The 20712-nt window shown below is 47.7% G+C and overlaps 1 protein-coding gene and 1 long non-coding RNA gene across 3 annotated transcripts in view; one reads left to right on the top strand and one right to left on the bottom strand.

Annotated features, from left to right (window-relative positions):
• LOC129382154 (uncharacterized) overlaps positions 1-20712 on the top strand; it is a 241420-nt gene that overhangs the window by 119708 nt on the left and 101000 nt on the right. The gene's annotated exons all lie outside the window — the stretch shown is intronic.
• The window catches only part of LOC126520959 (uncharacterized), a 114148-nt gene continuing 109171 nt past the window's right edge, over positions 15736-20712 (bottom strand). Inside the window, exon 7 of the mRNA XM_050169796.3 lies at positions 15736-15890. Coding sequence (XP_050025753.1) covers positions 15796-15890 — 95 coding nt within the window. The 3' untranslated portion in view covers positions 15736-15795. The remainder of the gene's footprint in view (positions 15891-20712) is intronic.

Here is a 20712-nt window from a genome sequence, read left to right as displayed (position 1 = left end):
GACTAATACATTTTTTTGGTCCTTGGCAGCTATATTGCGATGTTAGCGCTTCAAAAAGAATGTGAGCGGTAGCGCGCAGAAGCCAGTGCAATGCATCTGCAATTGCGCGAATATGTGTTGGCGATCCAAGATATGCGTTATGCAAGCTTGCTGATTGGCTGAAGGAATATCTCGTGAGGAGCGTCACAGGAAGGGCTGTTTCGTAAACGTCATTTTGACGATGCGTGACGTTGCGCTGGGCCGCCATTGCTGAGATTTTCCGCCATAATTTTTGCTGCGACGAGCCGCGCGAATTATGCTAATGAGCAGCCATATGCAATGGTAGCCGAGAGGAATGCGTATCGCCACATTTTCCCCGTCGTTTGGCACCACGAAAATCTTTTGTTCATAATGCGTGCTCATAGTATTTGCATCGCTCTCGGGTGGTATTGACATTTGTGTTTGGGGCCATCATTTTTTAAGAGAACGCGTTTATACGAAATAATATTGGTTGAACATAGCAAACTTTCGGCAATGTTTTCCACTTTTCACTGCTGCATTTGTATTGTAATCAAGATTAATGCCTTTTTGCACAATCAAAAGTTATGACAACGGCCTCTTTCTAATTTATAAAAAGAAATGTACGCAAGGCGGCGCCTTGAAGTTTCCTTCCACGGTGCGAGTAACCAGCGAAATGAACGAGAGATGGCAGCGCCGGCGCTTGCGTCGCGCTAGTGGATATCTCTGGCGCGCGCAACGCTATCGGTGATACTCGGCCGTTTCTCAGCCAGCCGAGTCGGGCTGAGTCACTTGCGTTTCACGAAATAGCGATAACGTGGCCTCGAACGTGCGCGCATCACCACTGGTAGGTCGCGTATGTTGTCTCAAGCAAGAAAACAAGCGCGTTGGCGCCAACCATGCGATGACTCATTCCATTTCCGGGGACACGCATCCTAGCTATTGAAGCAGACGACGGCTTGTACGCAGCAGACGACGGAAGCGAGAAGCGTTTTCGACGGAATAATCATATGCTTTGAGATAGCTGCTTTATTTTTACTGCGGAAGAAAACTGTTTTGCTTTACTGATAACGCTACATTCAGTGCCATCTTTTCAGTTTCTTAGGCGAAACGTCAAGGGGCGCTATTCTGGACATTCCGCCATTTTCTTCGGTGCGTGACGTAGGCGCGACGCAAACAAAATGGCGCTGGTGGCCCAGTTTTACTTACGTAACGTGACGCTAGGGGCGCTATTCTGGACATTCCGCCATTTTCTTCGGTGCGTGACGTAGGCGCGACGCAAACAAAATGGCGCTGGTGCCCAGTTTTACTTACGTAACGTGACGCCAGCTTGACGTTTCGCCTAAGAAACTGAAATGAAGGCACTGAATGTAGCGTTATCAGTAAAGCAAAACACTTTTCCTCCGCAGTAAAAATAAAGCAGCTATCTCAAAGCATATGATTATTCCGTCGAAAACGCTTCTCGCTTCCGTCGTCTGCTGCGTACAAGCCGTCGTCTGCTTCAATAGCTAGGTTGCGTGTCCCCGGAAAATGGAATGAGTCATCGCATGTTGGCGTCAACGCGCTTGTTTTCTTGCTTGAGACAACATACGCGACCTACCAGTGGTGATGCGCGCACGTTCTAGGCCACGTTATCGCTATCTCGTGAAACGCAAGTGACTCAGCCCGACTCGGCTGGGTGAGAAACGGCCGAATATCACCGATAGCGTTGCGCGCGCCAGAGATATCCACTAGCGCGACGCAAGCGCCGGCGCTGCCATCGCTTGTTCATTTCGCTGGTGCGGGAGGAAACTTCAAGGCGCCGCCTTGCGCACATTTCTTTTTATAAATTAGAAAGAGGCCGTTGTCATAACTTTTGATTGTGCGAAACAGCATTAATCTTGATTACAATACAAATGCAGCAGTGAAAAGTGGACAACATTGCCGAAAGTTTGCTATGTTCAACTAATATTATTTCGTATAAGCGCGTTCTTTTAAAAAATGATGGCCCCAAACACAAATGCCAACACTACCCGAGAGCGATGCAAATACTATGAGCACGCGTTATGAACAAAAGATTTTCGTGGTGCCAAACGGCGGGGAAAATGTGGCGATACGCATTCCTCTCGGCTGTCATTGCATATGGCTGCTCATTAGCATAATTCGCGCGGCTCGTCGGAGCAAAAATTATGGCTGAAAATCTCAGCAATGGCGGCCCAGCGCAACATCACGCATCGTCAAAATGACGTTTACGAAACAGCCCTTCCTGTGACGCTCCTCACGAGATATTCCTTCAGCCAATCAGCAAGCTGGCATGGCGCATATCTTGGATCACGACCACATATTCGCGCAATTGCAGATGCATTGCACTGGCTTCTGCACGCTACCGCTCACATTCTTTTTGAAGCGCTAACATCGCAATATAGCTGCCAAGGACCAAAAAAATGTATTAGTCCATAAAATTTGCAGCTCGACGTCACGTTTCGTCATCTTGATGAAAACGCAAAATTGCATTTGGCAATACTTCCGCTTCCCGGCACAAATTTCAAAACACGTGACCTCCCGACAGCCAATCAGAGAGTAAACATGGCGGATAATGGCGGCTGTGCAGCCGCCATGCGTGTCCAGAGGCGCTATTCTGGACATTCCGCCATTTTCTTCGGTGCGTGACGTAGGCGCGACGCAAACAAAATGGCGCTGGTGGCCCAGTTTTGCTTATGTAACGTGACGCCAACTTGACGTTTCGCCTAAGAAACTGAAAAGATGGCACTGAATGTAGCGTTACCAGTAAAGCAAAGCAGTTTTCCTCCGCAGTAAAAATAAAGCAGCTATCTCAAAGCACATGATTATTCCGTCGAAAACGCTTCTCGCTTCCGTCGTCTGCTGCGTACAAGCCGTCGTCTGCTTCAATAGCTAGGATGCGTGTCCCCGGAAAATGGAATGAGTCATCGCATGTTGGCGCCAACGCGCTTGTTTTCTTGCTTGAGACAACATACGCGACCTACCAGTGGTGATGCGCGCACGTTCGGCCACGTTATCGCTATTTCGTGAAACGCAAGTGACTCAGCCCGACTCGGCTGGCTGAGAAACGGCCGAATATCAGCGATAGCGTTGCGCGCGCCAGAGATATCCACTAGCGCGACGCAAGCGCCGGCGCTGCCATCTCTTGTTCATTTCGCTGGTGCGGGAGGAAACTTCAAGGCGCCGCCTTGCGTACATTTCTTTTTATAAATTAGAAAGAGGCCGTTCTCATAACTTTTGATTGTGCGAAAAGGCATTAATCTTGATTACAATACAAATGCAGCAGTGAAAAGTGGACAACATTTCCGAAAGTTTGCTATGTTCAACCAATCTTATTTCGTATAAACTCGTTCTTTTAAAAAATGATGGCCCCAAACACAAATGCCAACACTACCCGAGAGCGATGCAAATACTATGAGCACGCGTTATGAACAAAATATTTTCGTGGCGCCAAACGGCGGGGAAAATGTGGCGATACACATTCCTCTCGGCTGTCATTGCATATGGCTGCTCATTAGCATAATTCGCGCGGCTCGTCGCAGCAAAAATTATGGCGGAAAATCTCCGCAATGGCGGCCCAGCGCAACGTCACGCATCGTCAAAATGACGTTTACGAAACAGCCCTTCCTGTGACGCTCCTCACGAGATATTCCTTCAGCCAATCAGCAAGCTGGCATGGCGCATATCTTGGATCGCCAGCACATATTCGCGCAATTGCAGATGCATTGCACTGGCTTCTGCACGCTACCGCTCACATTCTTTTTGAAGCGCTAACATCACAATATATCTGCCAAGGACGAAAAAATTTATTAGTCCATAAAATTTGCAGCTTTACGTCACGTTTCGTCATCTTGATGAAAACGCAAAATGACATTTCGCAAAATTTCCGTTTCCCGGCACAAATTTCAAGGCACGTGAGCTCGCCACAGCCAATCAGAGAGTCAACATGGCGGATAATGGCGGCCGTGCAGCCGCCATGCGTGTCGAGAATAGCACCCAAGGATTCCTCGGCAAGCACTTCACTGGGGCACAACACCGCTGCCGGAATGGCGCACTCACCCTTAATAATGTTTCAGGTGGCCATGCTGACGATTGTGCCCGTGGCTGCGTGCCCGGCAGCTTCAATGACTGCTACTGCATGCACTGCGGATGCATCAACGAGCTGGCCTCCCCCGGATCTTTCCCACTATTGGACGCCACCAGTGCTTTTTGGCCGGACTTCCCACGTTATCTGGCAACCTGTATCTACATCTACCGCTTCCGCTATCAATCGTGGCCTCAGTGTACATAAGGATTCCTCAGCAAGCACTTCACTGGGGCACAACACCGCTGCAGGAATGGCGCACTCACCCTTAATAATGTTTCAGGTGGCCGTGCTGACGATTGTGCCCGTGGCTGCGTGCCCGGCAGCTTCAATGACTGCTACTGCATGCACTGCGGATGCATCAACAAGCTGGCCTCCCCCGGATCTTTCCCACTATTGGACGCCACCAGTGCTTTTTGGCCGGACTTCCCACGTTATCTGGCAACCTGTATCTACATCTACCGCTTCCGCTATCAATCGTGGCCTCAGTGTACATAAGGATTCCTCGGCAAGCACTTCACTGGGGCACAACACCGCTGCAGGAACGGCGCACTCACCCTTAATAATGTTTCAGGTGGCCGTGCTGACGATTGTGCCCGTGGCTGCGTGCCCGGCAGCTTGAATGACTGCTACTGCATGCACTGCGGATGCATCAACAAGCTGGCCTCCCGCGGATCTTTTCCACTATTGGACGCCACCACTGCTTTTTGGCCGGACTTCCCACGTTAGCTGGCAACCTGTATCTACATCTACCGCTTCCGCTATCAATCGTGGCCTCAGGGCGCTATTCTGGGGCGCTATTCTGGACACGCATGGCGGCTGCACGGCCGCCATTATCCGCCATGTTTACTCTCTGATTGGCTGTCGAGAGGTCACGTGTTTTGAAATTTGTGCCGGGAAGCGGAAGTATTGCAAAATGCAATTTTGCGTTTTCATCAAGATGACGAAACGTGACGTGGAGCTGCAAATTTTATGGACTAATACATTTTTTGGGCCCTTGGCAGCTATATTGCGATGTTAGCGCTTCAAAAAGAATTTGAGCGGTAGCGCGCAGAAGCCAGTGCAATGCATCTGCAATTGCGCGAATATGTGGTGGCGATCCAAGATGTGCGCCATGCCAGCTTGCTGATTGGCTGAAGGAATATCTCGTGAGGAGCGTCACAGGAAGGGCTGTTTCGTAAACGTCATTTTGACGATGCGTGACGTTGCGCTGGGCCGCCATTGCTGAGATTTTCCGCCATAATTTTTGCTGCGACGAGCCGCGCGAATTATGCTAATGAGCAGCCATATGCAATGGCAGCCTAGAGGAATGCGTATCGCCACATTTTCCCCGTCGTTTGGCACCACGAAAATTTGTTGTTCATAACGCGTGCTCATAGTATTTGCATCGCTCTCGGGTAGTGTTGACATTTGTGTTTGGGGCCATCATTTTTTAAAAGAACGCGTTTATACGAAATAATATTGGTTGAACATAGCAAACTTTCGGCAATGTTGTCCACTTTTCACTGCTGCATTTGTATTGTAATCAAGATTAATGCCTTTTTGCACAATCAAAAGTTATGACAACGGCCTCTTTCTAATTTATAAAAAGAAATGTACGCAAGGCGGCGCCTTGAAGTTTTCTCCCTCGGTGCGCGTAACCAGCGAAATGAACAAGAGATGGCAGCGCCGGCGCTTGCGTCGCGCTAGTGGATATCTCTGGCGCGCGCAACGCTATCGGTGATACTCGGCCGTTTCTCAGCCAGCCGAGTCGGGCTGAGTCACTTGCGTTTCACGAGATAGCGATGACGTGGCCTAGAACGTGCGCGCATCACCACTGGTAGGTCGCGTATGTTGTCTCAAGCAAGAAAACAAGCGCGTTGGCGCCAACCATGCGATGACTCATTCCATTTTCCGGGGACACGCATCCTAGCTATTGAAGCAGACGACGGCTTGTACGCAGCAGACGACGGAAGCGAGAAGCGTTTTCGACGGAATAATCATATGCTTTGAGATAGCTGCTTTATTTTTACTGCGGAGGAAAACTGCTTTGCTTTACTGGTAACGCTACATTCAGTGCCATCTTTTCAGTTTCTTAGGCGAAACGTCAAGTTGGCGTCACGTTACATAAGCAAAACTGGGCCACCAGCGCCATTTTGTTTGCGTCGCGCCTACGTCACGCACCGAAGAAAATGGCGGAATGTCCAGAATAGCGCCTCTGGACACGCATGGCGGCTGCACAGCCGCCATTATCCGCCATGTTTACTCTCTGATTGGCTGTCGGGAGGTCACGTGTTTTGAAATTTGTGCCGGGAAGCGGAAGTATTGCCAAATGCAATTTTGCGTTTTCATCAAGATGACGAAACGTGACGTCGAGCTGCAAATTTTATGGACTAATACATTTTTTTGGTCCTTGGCAGCTATATTGCGATGTTAGCGCTTCAAAAAGAATGTGAGCGGTAGCGTGCAGAAGCCAGTGCAATGCATCTGCAATTGCGCGAATATGTGGTCGTGATCCAAGATATGCGCCATGCCAGCTTGCTGATTGGCTGAAGGAATATCTCGTGAGGAGCGTCACAGGAAGGGCTGTTTCGTAAACGTCATTTTGACGATGCGTGATGTTGCGCTGGGCCGCCATTGCTGAGATTTTCAGCCATAATTTTTGCTCCGACGAGCCGCGCGAATTATGCTAATGAGCAGCCATATGCAATGACAGCCGAGAGGAATGCGTATCGCCACATTTTCCCCGCCGTTTGGCACCACGAAAATCTTTTGTTCATAACGCGTGCTCATAGTATTTGCATCGCTCTCGGGTAGTGTTGGCATTTGTGTTTGGGGCCATCATTTTTTAAAAGAACGCGCTTATACGAAATAATATTAGTTGAACATAGCAAACTTTCGGCAATGTTGTCCACTTTTCACTGCTGCATTTGTATTGTAATCAAGATTAATGCTGTTTCGCACAATCAAAAGTTATGACAACGGCCTCTTTCTAATTTATAAAAAGAAATGTGCGCAAGGCGGCGCCTTGAAGTTTCCTCCCGCACCAGCGAAATGAACAAGCGATGGCAGCGCCGGCGCTTGCGTCGCGCTAGTGGATATCTCTGGCGCGCGCAACGCTATCGGTGATATTCGGCCGTTTCTCACCCAGCCGAGTCGGGCTGAGTCACTTGCGTTTCACGAGATAGCGATAACGTGGCCTAGAACGTGCGGGCATCACCACTGGTAGGTCGCGTATGTTGTCTCAAGCAAGAAAACAAGCGCGTTGACGCCAACATGCGATGACTCATTCCATTTTCCGGGGACACGCAACCTAGCTATTGAAGCAGACGACGGCTTGTACGCAGCAGACGACGGAAGCGAGAAGCGTTTTCGACGGAATAATCATATGCTTTGAGATAGCTGCTTTATTTTTACTGCGGAGGAAAAGTGTTTTGCTTTACTGATAACGCTACATTCAGTGCCTTCATTTCAGTTTCTTAGGCGAAACGTCAAGCTGGCGTCACGTTACGTAAGTAAAACTGGGCCACCAGCGCCATTTTGTTTGCGTCGCGCCTACGTCACGCACCGAAGAAAATGGCGGAATGTCCAGAATAGCGCCCCTAGCGTCACGTTACGTAAGTAAAACTGGGCCACCAGCGCCATTTTGTTTGCGTCGCGCCTACGTCACGCACCGAAGAAAATGGCGGAATGTCCAGAATAGCGCCCCTAGTCACGCACCGAAGAAAATGGCGGAATGTCCAGAATAGCGCCCTAGGGGCGCTATTCTGGACATTCCGCCATTTTCTTCGGTGCGTGACGTAGGCGCGACGCAAACAAAATGGCGCTGGTGGCCCAGTTTTACTTACGTAACGTGACGCCAGCTTGACGTTTCGCCTAAGAAACTGAAAAGATGGCACTGAATGTAGCGTTATCAGTAAAGCAAAACAGTTTTCTTCCGCAGTAAAAATAAAGCAGCTATCTCAAAGCATATGATTATTCCGTCGAAAACGCTTCTCGCTTCCGTCGTCTGCTGCGTACAAGCCGTCGTCTGCTTCAATAGCTAGGATGCGTGTCCCCGGAAATGGAATGAGTCATCGCATGGTTGGCGCCAACGCGCTTGTTTTCTTGCTTGAGACAACATACGCGACCTACCAGTGGTGATGCGCGCACGTTCTAGGCCACGTCATCGCTATCTCGTGAAACGCAAGTGACTCAGCCCGACTCGGCTGGCTGAGAAACGGCCGAGTATCACCGATAGCGTTGCGCGCGCCAGAGATATCCACTAGCGCGACGCAAGCGCCGGCGCTGCCATCTCTTGTTCATTTCGCTGGTTACGCGCACCGAGGGAGAAAACTTCAAGGCGCCGCCTTGCGTACATTTCTTTTTATAAATTAGAAAGAGGCCGTTGTCATAACTTTTGATTGTGCAAAAAGGCATTAATCTTGATTACAATACAAATGCAGCAGTGAAAAGTGGACAACATTGCCGAAAGTTTGCTATGTTCAACCAATATTATTTCGTATAAACGCGTTCTTTTAAAAAATGATGGCCCCAAACACAAATGTCAACACTACCCGAGAGCGATGCAAATACTATGAGCACGCGTTATGAACAACAAATTTTCGTGGTGCCAAACGACGGGGAAAATGTGGCGATACGCATTCCTCTAGGCTGCCATTGCATATGGCTGCTCATTAGCATAATTCGCGCGGCTCGTCGCAGCAAAAATTATGGCGGAAAATCTCAGCAATGGCGGCCCAGCGCAACGTCACGCATCGTCAAAATGACGTTTACGAAACAGCCCTTCCTGTGACGCTCCTCACGAGATATTCCTTCAGCCAATCAGCAAGCTGGCATGGCGCACATCTTGGATCGCCACCACATATTCGCGCAATTGCAGATGCATTGCACTGGCTTCTGCGCGCTACCGCTCAAATTCTTTTTGAAGCGCTAACATCGCAATATAGCTGCCAAGGGCCCAAAAAATGTATTAGTCCATAAAATTTGCAGCTCCACGTCACGTTTCGTCATCTTGATGAAAACGCAAAATTGCATTTTGCAATACTTCCGCTTCCCGGCACAAATTTCAAAACACGTGACCTCTCGACAGCCAATCAGAGAGTAAACATGGCGGATAATGGCGGCCGTGCAGCCGCCATGCGTGTCCAGAATAGCGCCCCAGAATAGCGCCCTGAGGCCACGATTGATAGCGGAAGCGGTAGATGTAGATACAGGTTGCCAGCTAACGTGGGAAGTCCGGCCAAAAAGCAGTGGTGGCGTCCAATAGTGGAAAAGATCCGCGGGAGGCCAGCTTGTTGATGCATCCGCAGTGCATGCAGTAGCAGTCATTCAAGCTGCCGGGCACGCAGCCACGGGCACAATCGTCAGCACGGCCACCTGAAACATTATTAAGGGTGAGTGCGCCGTTCCTGCAGCGGTGTTGTGCCCCAGTGAAGTGCTTGCCGAGGAATCCTTATGTACACTGAGGCCACGATTGATAGCGGAAGCGGTAGATGTAGATACAGGTTGCCAGATAACGTGGGAAGTCCGGCCAAAAAGCACTGGTGGCGTCCAATAGTGGGAAAGATCCGGGGGAGGCCAGCTTGTTGATGCATCCGCAGTGCATGCAGTAGCAGTCATTGAAGCTGCCGGGCACGCAGCCACGGGCACAATCGTCAGCACGGCCACCTGAAACATTATTAAGGGTGAGTGCGCCATTCCTGCAGCGGTGTTGTGCCCCAGTGAAGTGCTTGCTGAGGAATCCTTATGTACACTGAGGCCACGATTGATAGCGGAAGCGGTAGATGTAGATACAGGTTGCCAGATAACGTGGGAAGTCCGGCCAAAAAGCACTGGTGGCGTCCAATAGTGGGAAAGATCCGGGGGAGGCCAGCTCGTTGATGCATCCGCAGTGCATGCAGTAGCAGTCATTGAAGCTGCCGGGCACGCAGCCACGGGCACAATCGTCAGCATGGCCACCTGAAACATTATTAAGGGTGAGTGCGCCATTCCGGCAGCGGTGTTGTGCCCCAGTGAAGTGCTTGCCGAGGAATCCTTGGGTGCTATTCTCGACACGCATGGCGGCTGCACGGCCGCCATTATCCGCCATGTTGACTCTCTGATTGGCTGTGGCGAGCTCACGTGCCTTGAAATTTGTGCCGGGAAACGGAAATTTTGCGAAATGTCATTTTGCGTTTTCATCAAGATGACGAAACGTGACGTAAAGCTGCAAATTTTATGGACTAATAAATTTTTTCGTCCTTGGCAGATATATTGTGATGTTAGCGCTTCAAAAAGAATGTGAGCGGTAGCGTGCAGAAGCCAGTGCAATGCATCTGCAATTGCGCGAATATGTGCTGGCGATCCAAGATATGTGCCATGCCAGCTTGCTGATTGGCTGAAGGAATATCTCGTGAGGAGCGTCACAGGAAGGGCTGTTTCGTAAACGTCATTTTGACGATGCGTGACGTTGCGCTGGGCCGCCATTGCGGAGATTTTCCGCCATAATTTTTGCTGCGACGAGCCGCGCGAATTATGCTAATGAGCAGCCATATGCAATGACAGCCGAGAGGAATGTGTATCGCCACATTTTCCCCGCCGTTTGGCGCCACGAAAATATTTTGTTCATAACGCGTGCTCATAGTATTTGCATCGCTCTCGGGTAGTGTTGGCATTTGTGTTTGGGGCCATCATTTTTTAAAAGAACGAGTTTATACGAAATAAGATTGGTTGAACATAGCAAACTTTCGGAAATGTTGTCCACTTTTCACTGCTGCATTTGTATTGTAATCAAGATTAATGCCTTTTCGCACAATCAAAAGTTATGAGAACGGCCTCTTTCTAATTTATAAAAAGAAATGTACGCAAGGCGGCGCCTTGAAGTTTCCTCCCGCACCAGCGAAATGAACAAGAGATGGCAGCGCCGGCGCTTGCGTCGCGCTAGTGGATATCTCTGGCGCGCGCAACGCTATCGCTGATATTCGGCCGTTTCTCAGCCAGCCGAGTCGGGCTGAGTCACTTGCGTTTCACGAAATAGCGATAACGTGGCCGAACGTGCGCGCATCACCACTGGTAGGTCGCGTATGTTGTCTCAAGCAAGAAAACAAGCGCGTTGGCGCCAACATGCGATGACTCATTCCATTTTCCGGGGACACGCATCCTAGCTATTGAAGCAGACGACGGCTTGTACGCAGCAGACGACGGAAGCGAGAAGCGTTTTCGACGGAATCATCATATGCTTTGAGATAGCTGCTTTATTTTTACTGCGGAGGAAAACTGTTTTGCTTTACTGATAACGCTACATTCAGTGCCTTCATTTTAGTTTCTTAGGCGAAACGTCAAGTTGGCGTAACGTTACGTAAGCAAAACTGGGCCACCAGCGCCATTTTGTTTGCGTCGCGCCTACGTCATGCATCGAAGAAAATGGCAGAATGTCCAGAATAGCGCCCCTTATGTACACTGAGGCCACGATTGATAGCGGAAGCGGTAGATGTAGATACAGGTTGCCAGCTAGCGTGGGAAGTCCGGCCAAAAAGCACTGGTGGCGTCCAATGGTGGAAAAGATCCGGGGGAGGCCAGCTTGTTGATGCATCCGCAGTGCATGCAGTAGCAGTCATTGAAGTTGCCAGGCACCCAGCCACGGGCACAATCGTGAGCACGCCCACCTAAAACATTATTAAGGGTGAGTGCGCCATTCCTGCAGCGGTGTTGAGCCCCCTTTCTTTCAGGTGGGGAACGATCCCACAACATTCGCATTTCGCGTGCGATGCTCTACCAATTGAGCTACCGCGACAGCCTCTTTGACAGTGATTCTCCGTATTTTTTTTCTGTCAAAATAAACATTCATTCATTCATTCATGTACCAGATGTGTATAGTGCCGCAGCATTGTCGGCTGAAGCTTTATCAACACCTTACGTAATAATTGCACGAATGTGCGGGCTAAAAAAAATAAATTCTCTAAGTGGTCGCTAAACTACTCGCCTTCGCGGAACATTTAATGTGCGGCGCACTCGTGCTCAGAGCGGGCCTCGCTAAACATATGCAATCTAGCGATGTGGCTCTTGAGTCCCTGTTCCAGTCAGTCCGCGCCATCTTAAAATAGGATATCTTAAATGACTCATTAAATAGCAATTATAGTGGAAACATTGCAATTAGGGAATTGATGACCCAAAGTCATATTAGTAACTCAACAAAAGCTTATTCTCTAAACAAAATCGTCATGGCTGCTACAGCCTGAAGTACTTTGGCACTGCGGACGGCCCAGTATGGCGTTACCGAAATAAATATGAAATAGTGCGCCAGTGACGGCGACCTCTCTATCCTCTCCCTTGCGATCGCAAACGAACAGTAGCGCGAGCTTTCGCTGGCATGGGCTTCACGGTGGCCTTCTTGTTTTTTGTGAGGTGACGCCAGGAATCGATACGGAGCGTGCTGTATTCCGTACCGAACATTGTGGCGGCACCGCAGCTCGGATAATCAAGTTTGACAATAGCAACAAATAAAGAAATGATCTATGGATAAGAATGAAGAGAACTGGTAATTGTCAAAGCATTGACGCCCTCACAACAGGGAAGCTGGTGGCGTTTTCTAATAGGGTGACGAGATCAGCCTCACTGACATGCTATTCAATTTTTGTTTGGGTTTAGGACTGCCCACAGCTAAAACACTGCACGCGGTAGTACCTACAACGAATTCTGCGAAGTTGCTGCTGGCCAACACATGACTGTCTGGCATCAATATTGCAAATGCAATATCGCCTCTAAGATGGCGAATTAAATCTTTGTTGAAGTATTGTTACTTGTGAGCCATATTTTCTACGATGCCGCATCTGTATTCGCCGCCAAGCCTTGCAGTCTGACAGCATATGTGCAAATGCGCGTATCCCAAGTTATCAGTACAGAAGCCTGTGTTATTTGGTGCAGAAAATAAAACAACGTGTATGCCTGCTACATTTGCTATCTCTGGGACCGAAAGCGAAGGGGGGGGAGGGGAGGCATGGCAGCTGTGCTCAGCTGAAACATCACCCCCCCTCCCCGAAAATTTTGATATCTTCGCCTTCCTGACTACGCACAGGGGGGGGGGGGATGGGACAGAAGACTTGTGGTCCCCGGGAGCGAGAGGACCTAGCTACGCCACTGACTGCACCTAGGCTCTCATCGAAACTACTGCCCAAGTATGAAGGCCCGACCACGTCGTCGAACGCACATCTCCGTAAACTACGTGATCGAGCCCGTTGAACCGTCTTCGGACATGCGCCGCCGTAGACGACGCATTATCAACGACGACCGCCACCAGACCTACTGTAACTAACTCACAGTAATAAGCTGTTAGGTCGACGGGTGGCTCCCTTTGGTTACCAGGGGTAATTGTAGAGAAGGAGTGGAACGATATAATGGGTTGTCCTCCCCAGTGTTTTCTAGTGGGTCGTCCTCTTCAGCGCTTTTGCTCTGAATGTGGCTCGTGCTTGGAGTCCGTGCCCTGCTCTAACGGTCGGTCCCAAACGCCGGTGACCAATAAACGCCTTTACAGTATCTACATATATTATCTTTAATAACAGTGTGAAGATCGCAACAGCCGGCACTCTAAGCTAGTCTGCTCAGAAAGCGACCGGTCGTTGAGGCGTGCCAACGTTGTCACGACTGTCTCTGGGAACTGTACCGAGGGCAATAAAAGAGGATACGTTCGACTGTTTTCTCGCTGCCGCAACTACCACAGACAACACTGTCAGCCATTTCGATGCGGCAAGCAAATGCGTTCGTGAAAGACGCCCCAAGCCACAGTTGTCTCGATTCGGGAAAGTCCAGATGGAATGTGCAGTCGGAGGGACGGGTCCAGGCGGTGCAGTTAAGTATGTCGGAAGCCACATGGATATTGTGGCATCAAGCGCTAGTATGCGAAGCTTTGTTGCGGCGTCAGTTCTTGACGCGAGATGGCTTCCTTCACGACATCTTCGTGAGCCCTCCTAGCAGCTTCATCGGCGTTTTTCACTCATGATGCCGCAATGGCCTGGGAGCTACTGAAAAGTGATGCATGTCCTTTCACTGCTAGGTGGTGATATAGCTGCCTTATTTCCAGCATACGTTGTTCTTGTGGTCTACGACGTAAAGCGGAAGCAACCAATGCAGGGCAACCTTCAAATCGGTGAGTATGCACCATCTTCGTCGTAGATCTTATTGGATCATGCGAAGCGCGCTGCGAAGTGCAGCAAGCTCCGCAGTAGTCGACGTTGTCCGGTGTGAAGTTTCAAACTTAATGGTCACGGACTTTTCGGGAGAGATCACGGCTCCTGCAGATCCGTCCACAGTTCTCGAGCCATCAGTGTAAAGCTGAAGATGTTCTTGTATGCCTCCTGCAGCATGAGGAGAGAGAGTTGCTTGAAAGCTGGCGACGAGAGTTCTGCTTTTGTTCGGACTCCCGGTACCGAGAGTTGAACTTGCGGGCGACCTGCTTGAACGGCTGTGACACTCCTGCGTTCCTTTGTGCGTGTGTGTGTGTTCTCCCTTCCTTCCCACTCCCACTGCTTCCTTGTGTGCACAGTTATATATATATATATATATATATATATATATATATATATATATATATATATATATATATATATATATATATATATATATATATATATATATATATATATATATATAACTTTCAGTCTCCCCTTCCTCCGTGCAGGGTAGCAAACTGGACATCCATCTTCCGGTAAACCTCACTGCCTTTCTCATCTCTTATCTCTCTTTGATGTTTGCACCTTAAAAAACTTCGCGTGACCTCGAAGAATCGTTCACGGAAGTAATGGCGATTGACGGAAGTGATATATATATATATATATATATATATATATATATATATATATATATATATATATATATGTGTGTGTGTGTGTGTGTGTGTGTGTGTGTGTGTGTGTGTGTGTGTGTGTGTCTGTGTGTGTGCGTGCGCGCGCGCGCGCGCGCGCGCGCGTGTGGGCGAGGTTCCAAAAAAGCTAGTTGCCCCCCCCCTCCCCCCCCCCCTGGAAGAATGAAAACTTTCCTCCGATGCTCCAACCCATATTTATCACATTTTTATTTTTCTGTAAATTTCCTTCTCATGATCAGCATCCACTGTCAGCAACTGACCTAGATAAACGTACCCGTTCACGGACTCTAGGGGCTGACTGGCAATCTTGAACTCTTGTTCCCTTGCCAGGCTATTGGACATTATCTTTGTCTTCTGCACAATAATCTTCAACCCCACTCTTGCACTTTCTTTGTTAAGGTGCTCCAATAATTTGTTGTAATTCGTCCCCAGTGTCGCTGAACAGGAAAGCATCATCTGCAAACCGAAGGTTGCTGAGATATTCGCCGTCGATTCTCACTCCTAAGCCTTCCTAGTTTAATAGCTTGGATACTTCTTCCAAGTCACTGTAGGCCTATCATAGCCACGCAAAGACAACTGTGATCACCATCACTGTCTTTGTTTTTCTGAAAATGTTAATTGAAGCCTTCGTACAGCGCTATTACTTCACGGGCATATGTCCTACCATAGACAAATGGAAACGACAAACTCTGTCAATAGCGCCAATCAATTCGACGGATTAATTTTTTTAATGTACAAGTGTAGTTGTTTTTCGCCCTTAATTTGTGTCTCTTTGGCAGAACAGCAACAACTCATGAGTTAAATGAAGACATGTAAGAACTTAAATTTTAATGGGATGTGTCACTTTATTGCTCTATTGTGGCACTTCCTTGACGTGCGGAGAGGCACGAAGGCAACGTCATTCCGTAATGAAGCCGCCAGCAGCAAATGCGATGTTTTCGGAATCCTCTCCAGGGAGGTAGTGCACTTTCCACAGATTCGTGTGCACGAGCACTGAAACAAATGCACAGGCATTAAGTTAGTGGCAGAACGACATCTTACCGTTCGCAGTGCCAGATAGCGTAGATGGTTGTTGAAAGAACGACAAAAACAGAACCGCTGTGGTGGTCGAAATTGAAAGCAGTTGGGAGCCGGACGCTGGTTAGAGAAAGCCGCCAGTAAATTTGCTGGCGACTATATATATATATATATATATATATATATATATATATATATATATATATATATATATAACGAGAAGAAAGGGGGTTGGGGGTTAACCGAGGGGCCCGATTTTTATTAGTCATTTCATAAGAAGCCAAGAAACACTGACACCAAGGACAACATAGGGGAAATTACTTGTGCTTAATGAATGAAATAAAGAAACGATAAATTAATGAAAGTGGATGAAAAAACAACTAGTTGTTTTTCATCCACTTTCATTAATTAAGTAATTTCCCCTATGTTGTCCTTGGTGTCAGTGTTTGTTGGCTTCTGAAGAAGCAAAGGAGCGCACTTACGAAAATTGCATCGTTTAATGTTTTAACGTTTCGGCCGAGGCAAGGCCTTCGTCAGAATAAACACGGATACAAGTGCGCACCCGCTTTCATGGGCATGCGCAAGTGGGCATAATCAGCACTACATGCACGTGTACGCTTGCAAATAATAACACAAAAAGTGCAGCAGTAAGTATAACTTGAGCACGATAAATGATATGTATGAAATATCATTATGGTATCACGATGATTGTGCATGAAGTTACAAAATATCAATTGCGACATGGCAAAACTAGGAACAAATTGTTTTTGCATGGTTTGTCAATTCTGTACAAGAATATACACATCAAGATATGGCAGAAAGGCACGACATTTTTCCTACGCTCTCATTGATACCAGATGACACGGTTTTAAATTTATGAATGAGAAAGGATTCTCGTACTTCTCGATCATGGGGCGATTTGAAACCTGATTTTATTACTGTTACTTTGATGTTGTCAAACGTATGACCGGGCAGTCGAACATGTTTAGATAATGGAGGGTGCGGCAAGCTGTTAACGTGTGCTTTGTGGTTGTTGAATCTGATACGAAAAGATGTTTCGGTCTGACCGATATACTGCATATGACAAACGGAAGATTCAAGCAGATAGATGATGTTAGTAATGTCGCAACTGAAGTCGCCGTTGATTTTAACAGAAAAATTGGATGCTGTGCTCCTAGCATTCTTTAATGTGGTCATATGAGTACAAACTTTACAACGGGGCTTATTGCAGGGATTACAACCAGCAGCAGCAATCGCTTTAGTCTTGGAAAAGGTTACTAGGTCACGCAGATTCCTAGAGAGACGATAGACCACTCTTGGTGATTCCGTGAAAATGTTTTAAGAAGGTCGCTCTGTGTCAGTAAGTTATAGTGCTTCCTGAACGTGGTCGCACATCCTCTCATATATATATATATATATATATATATATATATATATATATATATATATGTGCATTCGAGTAAGTTCACTTTGAATGCACAAGTTTAGTTTATTGTTTCGGCTGACTTTTTGCTTGTGAGAGCGAACAAAATGCAGTGGCTATAGGAGCAGGGTAACACACACGTTTATTCTGACAAATACATTTGCACAAGCACTTTACAACGCGTGTCATTAATAGTTTCTTTACATCATGATATGATCGGTAGAGACGGCTCATGCGGTTGACATTCTCTGTTTCAGTTCCATTATTCATTGCACAAAGAAATTAGCCTTTCCACTTTCACGCATAGCGATAATAAGTGGCTAAAATTACGCATGTAGTCCTCGGCGCGAAGCAAAGGGCAACCCCACCGCACGTGCGCATTTCGTACTCCTACTGTTATGAGGGTGCAGCGGTGGCGCAGACGTAGAGCATCCGCCTCGCGTGCAAGAGGACCGTGGTTCGAATCCCGGTGCCGCGCAATTTTCCACCGGAATTTAAAAAAAAAATCAGTGTGTTGATAAAATTGCATCAACAGGCCTGGAGTGCGGCCTCATCCTGGTGACCAGAACCGGTAACGCACTCCGTCACCAGAGCAGGATTGGCCACCCTGGTGCAGTGCTTGGCCACAACCTCCTATATGAATACAACAATCAAACCCCGGCCCCTCAGTCCCCAGCAGCTGCGAAGCAACTGACCACGGCGGTGGTCAGACCTGCGACACAGCAGAGGGTGCTAAGAATCCCTGGCTCCGGAGAGGCCGCCATTGGAATATGAACCTGGCAACGTTTAACGCTAGAACGTTATCTACTGAGGCGAGCCTAGCTGTGCTATTGGATGAACTAGAAGGCAGTAAATGGGATAGGGCTCAGTGAAGTTAGGAGGACAAAAGAAGCATTGAAAAAGCGGGCACGTCCTGTGCTGCCGGAGCTTAGCGGAGAGACGAGAACTAGGAGTCGGATTCCTGATTAATAAGGCTATAGCTGGTAATATACAGGAACTCTATAGCATTAACGAGAGCGTGGCAGATCTTGTTGTGAAACTTAATAAGAGGTACAAATTGAAGGTCGTACAGGTCTAGGCCCCTACATCCAGTCACGATGACCAAGAAGTCGAAAACTTCTATGAAGACGTGGAATCGGCGATGGCTAAAGTCAAAACAAAATACAGTATACTGATGGGCGATTTCAATGGCAGGGTAGGCAAGAAGCAGGCCGGAGACAAGTCAGTGGGGGAATATGGCATAGGCTCTAGGAATTGCAGAGGAGAGTTTATTAGTAGAGTTTGCAGAACAGAATAATATGCGGATAATGAATACCTTTTTCCGCAAGCGGGTTAGCCGAAAGTGGACGTGGAGGAGCCCGAATGGTGAGACTAAAATGAAATCGACTTTATACTCTGCGCGAACCCTGGCATCATACAAGATGTAGACGTGCTCGGCAAGGTGCGCTGCAGTGACCATAGGATGGTAAGAACTCGAATTAGCCTAGACTTGCGGAGGGCACGGAAGAAACTGGTAGATAAGAAGCCGATCAATGAATTAGCGGTAAGAGGGAAAATAGAGGAATTTCGGATCAAGCTACAAAACAGGTATTCGGCTTTAACTCAGAAAGAGGACCTACTCTGGAAGCAATGAACGACAATCGTACGGGCATCAATAAGGAGGGTGCAATAGAAGTCGCTGGTAACTACGTTAGACAGGATACCAGTAAGCTATCGCAGGAGACGAAAGATATGATCAAGAAGCGCCAATGTATCAAAGCTTTAACCCTACAGCTAGAATAGAACTGGCAGAACTTTCCAAGTTAATCAACAAGAGTAAGACAGCTGACATAAGGAAGTATAATATAGATAGAATTGAACGTGCTCTCAGGAACGGAGGAAGCCTAAAAGCCGTGAAGAAGAAACTAGGAATAGGTAAGAATCAGATGTATGCGTTAAGAGACAAAGCCGGCAATATCATTATTAATATGGATGAGATAGTTCAAGTGGCTGAGGAGTTCTACAGAGATTTATACAGTATCAGTGGCACCCACGACGATAATAGAATATATAATAGTCTAGAGGGATTTGAAATCCCACAAGTAACGCCGGGAGAAGTAAAGATACCCTAGGGAACTATGAAAAGGGTGAAGGCAGCTAGGGAGGATCTGGTAACAGCAGATTTGTTGAAGAATGGTGGGCAGATTGTTCTAGAAAAACTGGCCACCCTGCATACGCAATGCCTCATGACCTCGAGCGTACCGGAATCTTGGAAGAACGCTAACATAATCCTAATCCATAAGAAAGGGGATGCCAAAACCTTGAAAAATTATAGACCGATCAGCTTACTGTCCGTTGCCTACAATGTATTTACTAAGGTAATCGCAAATAGAATCAGGATCACCTTGGACTTCTGTCAACCAAAGGACCAGGCAAGGTTCCGTAAAGGCTACTCAACAATAGACCGTATTGACACTATCGATCAGGTGATAGAGAAATGTGCGGAATATAACCAACCCTTATATATAGCTTTCATTGATTACGAGAACGTTTGATTCAGTCGAAACCTCAGCAGTTATGGAGGCATTACGGAATCAGGGTGTAGACGAGCCGTATGTAAAAATACTGAAAGATATCAATAGCGGCTCCACAGCCACCATAGTCCTCCATAAAGAAAGCAACAAAATCCCAATAAAGAAAGGCGTCAGGCAGGGAGATTCGATCTCTCCAATTCTATTCACAGCGTGTTTACAGGAGGTATTCAGAGACCTGGATTGGGAAGAATTAGGAATAAGAGTCAATGGAGAATACCTTAGTAACTTGCGATCGGCTGATGATATTGCCTTGCTTAGTAACTCAGGGGACCAATTGCAATGCATGCTCACTGACCTGGAGAGGCAAAGCAGAAGGGTTGGTCTAAAATTTAATCAGCAGAAATCTAAAGTAATGTTTAACAGTCGGAAGAGAACAGCAGTTTACGATAGGTAGCGAGGCACTAGAAGTGGTAAAGGAATACATCTACTTAGGACAGGTAGTGGCCGCGGATCCGGATCATGAGACTGAAATAATCAAAAGAATAAGAATGGGCTGGGGTGCGTTTGGCAGGCATTCTCAGATCATTATTTGGCAGGCATTCTCAGGTTGCCATTATCCCTGAAGAGAAAAGTGTATAACAGCTGCGTCTTCGTATCCAGCTTTTCTGGACAGAAGGGTTTAGTTCGCGTGAGTGCCACCACGTGGCGTACTGATCTTAAACTCTTCAAACTTCCCGCGGTGACGCGTGATGACGTCAACCAAACAAAAATAAAAAAAGTAAAAGCTATCCCTGCGCATTGAACTTCGCCACAATACTTGTCCCGCCGGCGTTATCAGTGTTCTTGATCAGGCGTATTCGCT

Source organism: Dermacentor andersoni, chromosome 3 (assembly GCF_023375885.2).
Source record: "Dermacentor andersoni chromosome 3, qqDerAnde1_hic_scaffold, whole genome shotgun sequence".
NCBI classification, from domain to species: Eukaryota; Metazoa; Arthropoda; class Arachnida; order Ixodida; family Ixodidae; genus Dermacentor; species Dermacentor andersoni.
This window is presented reverse-complemented; position numbering and strand designations above follow the sequence as displayed.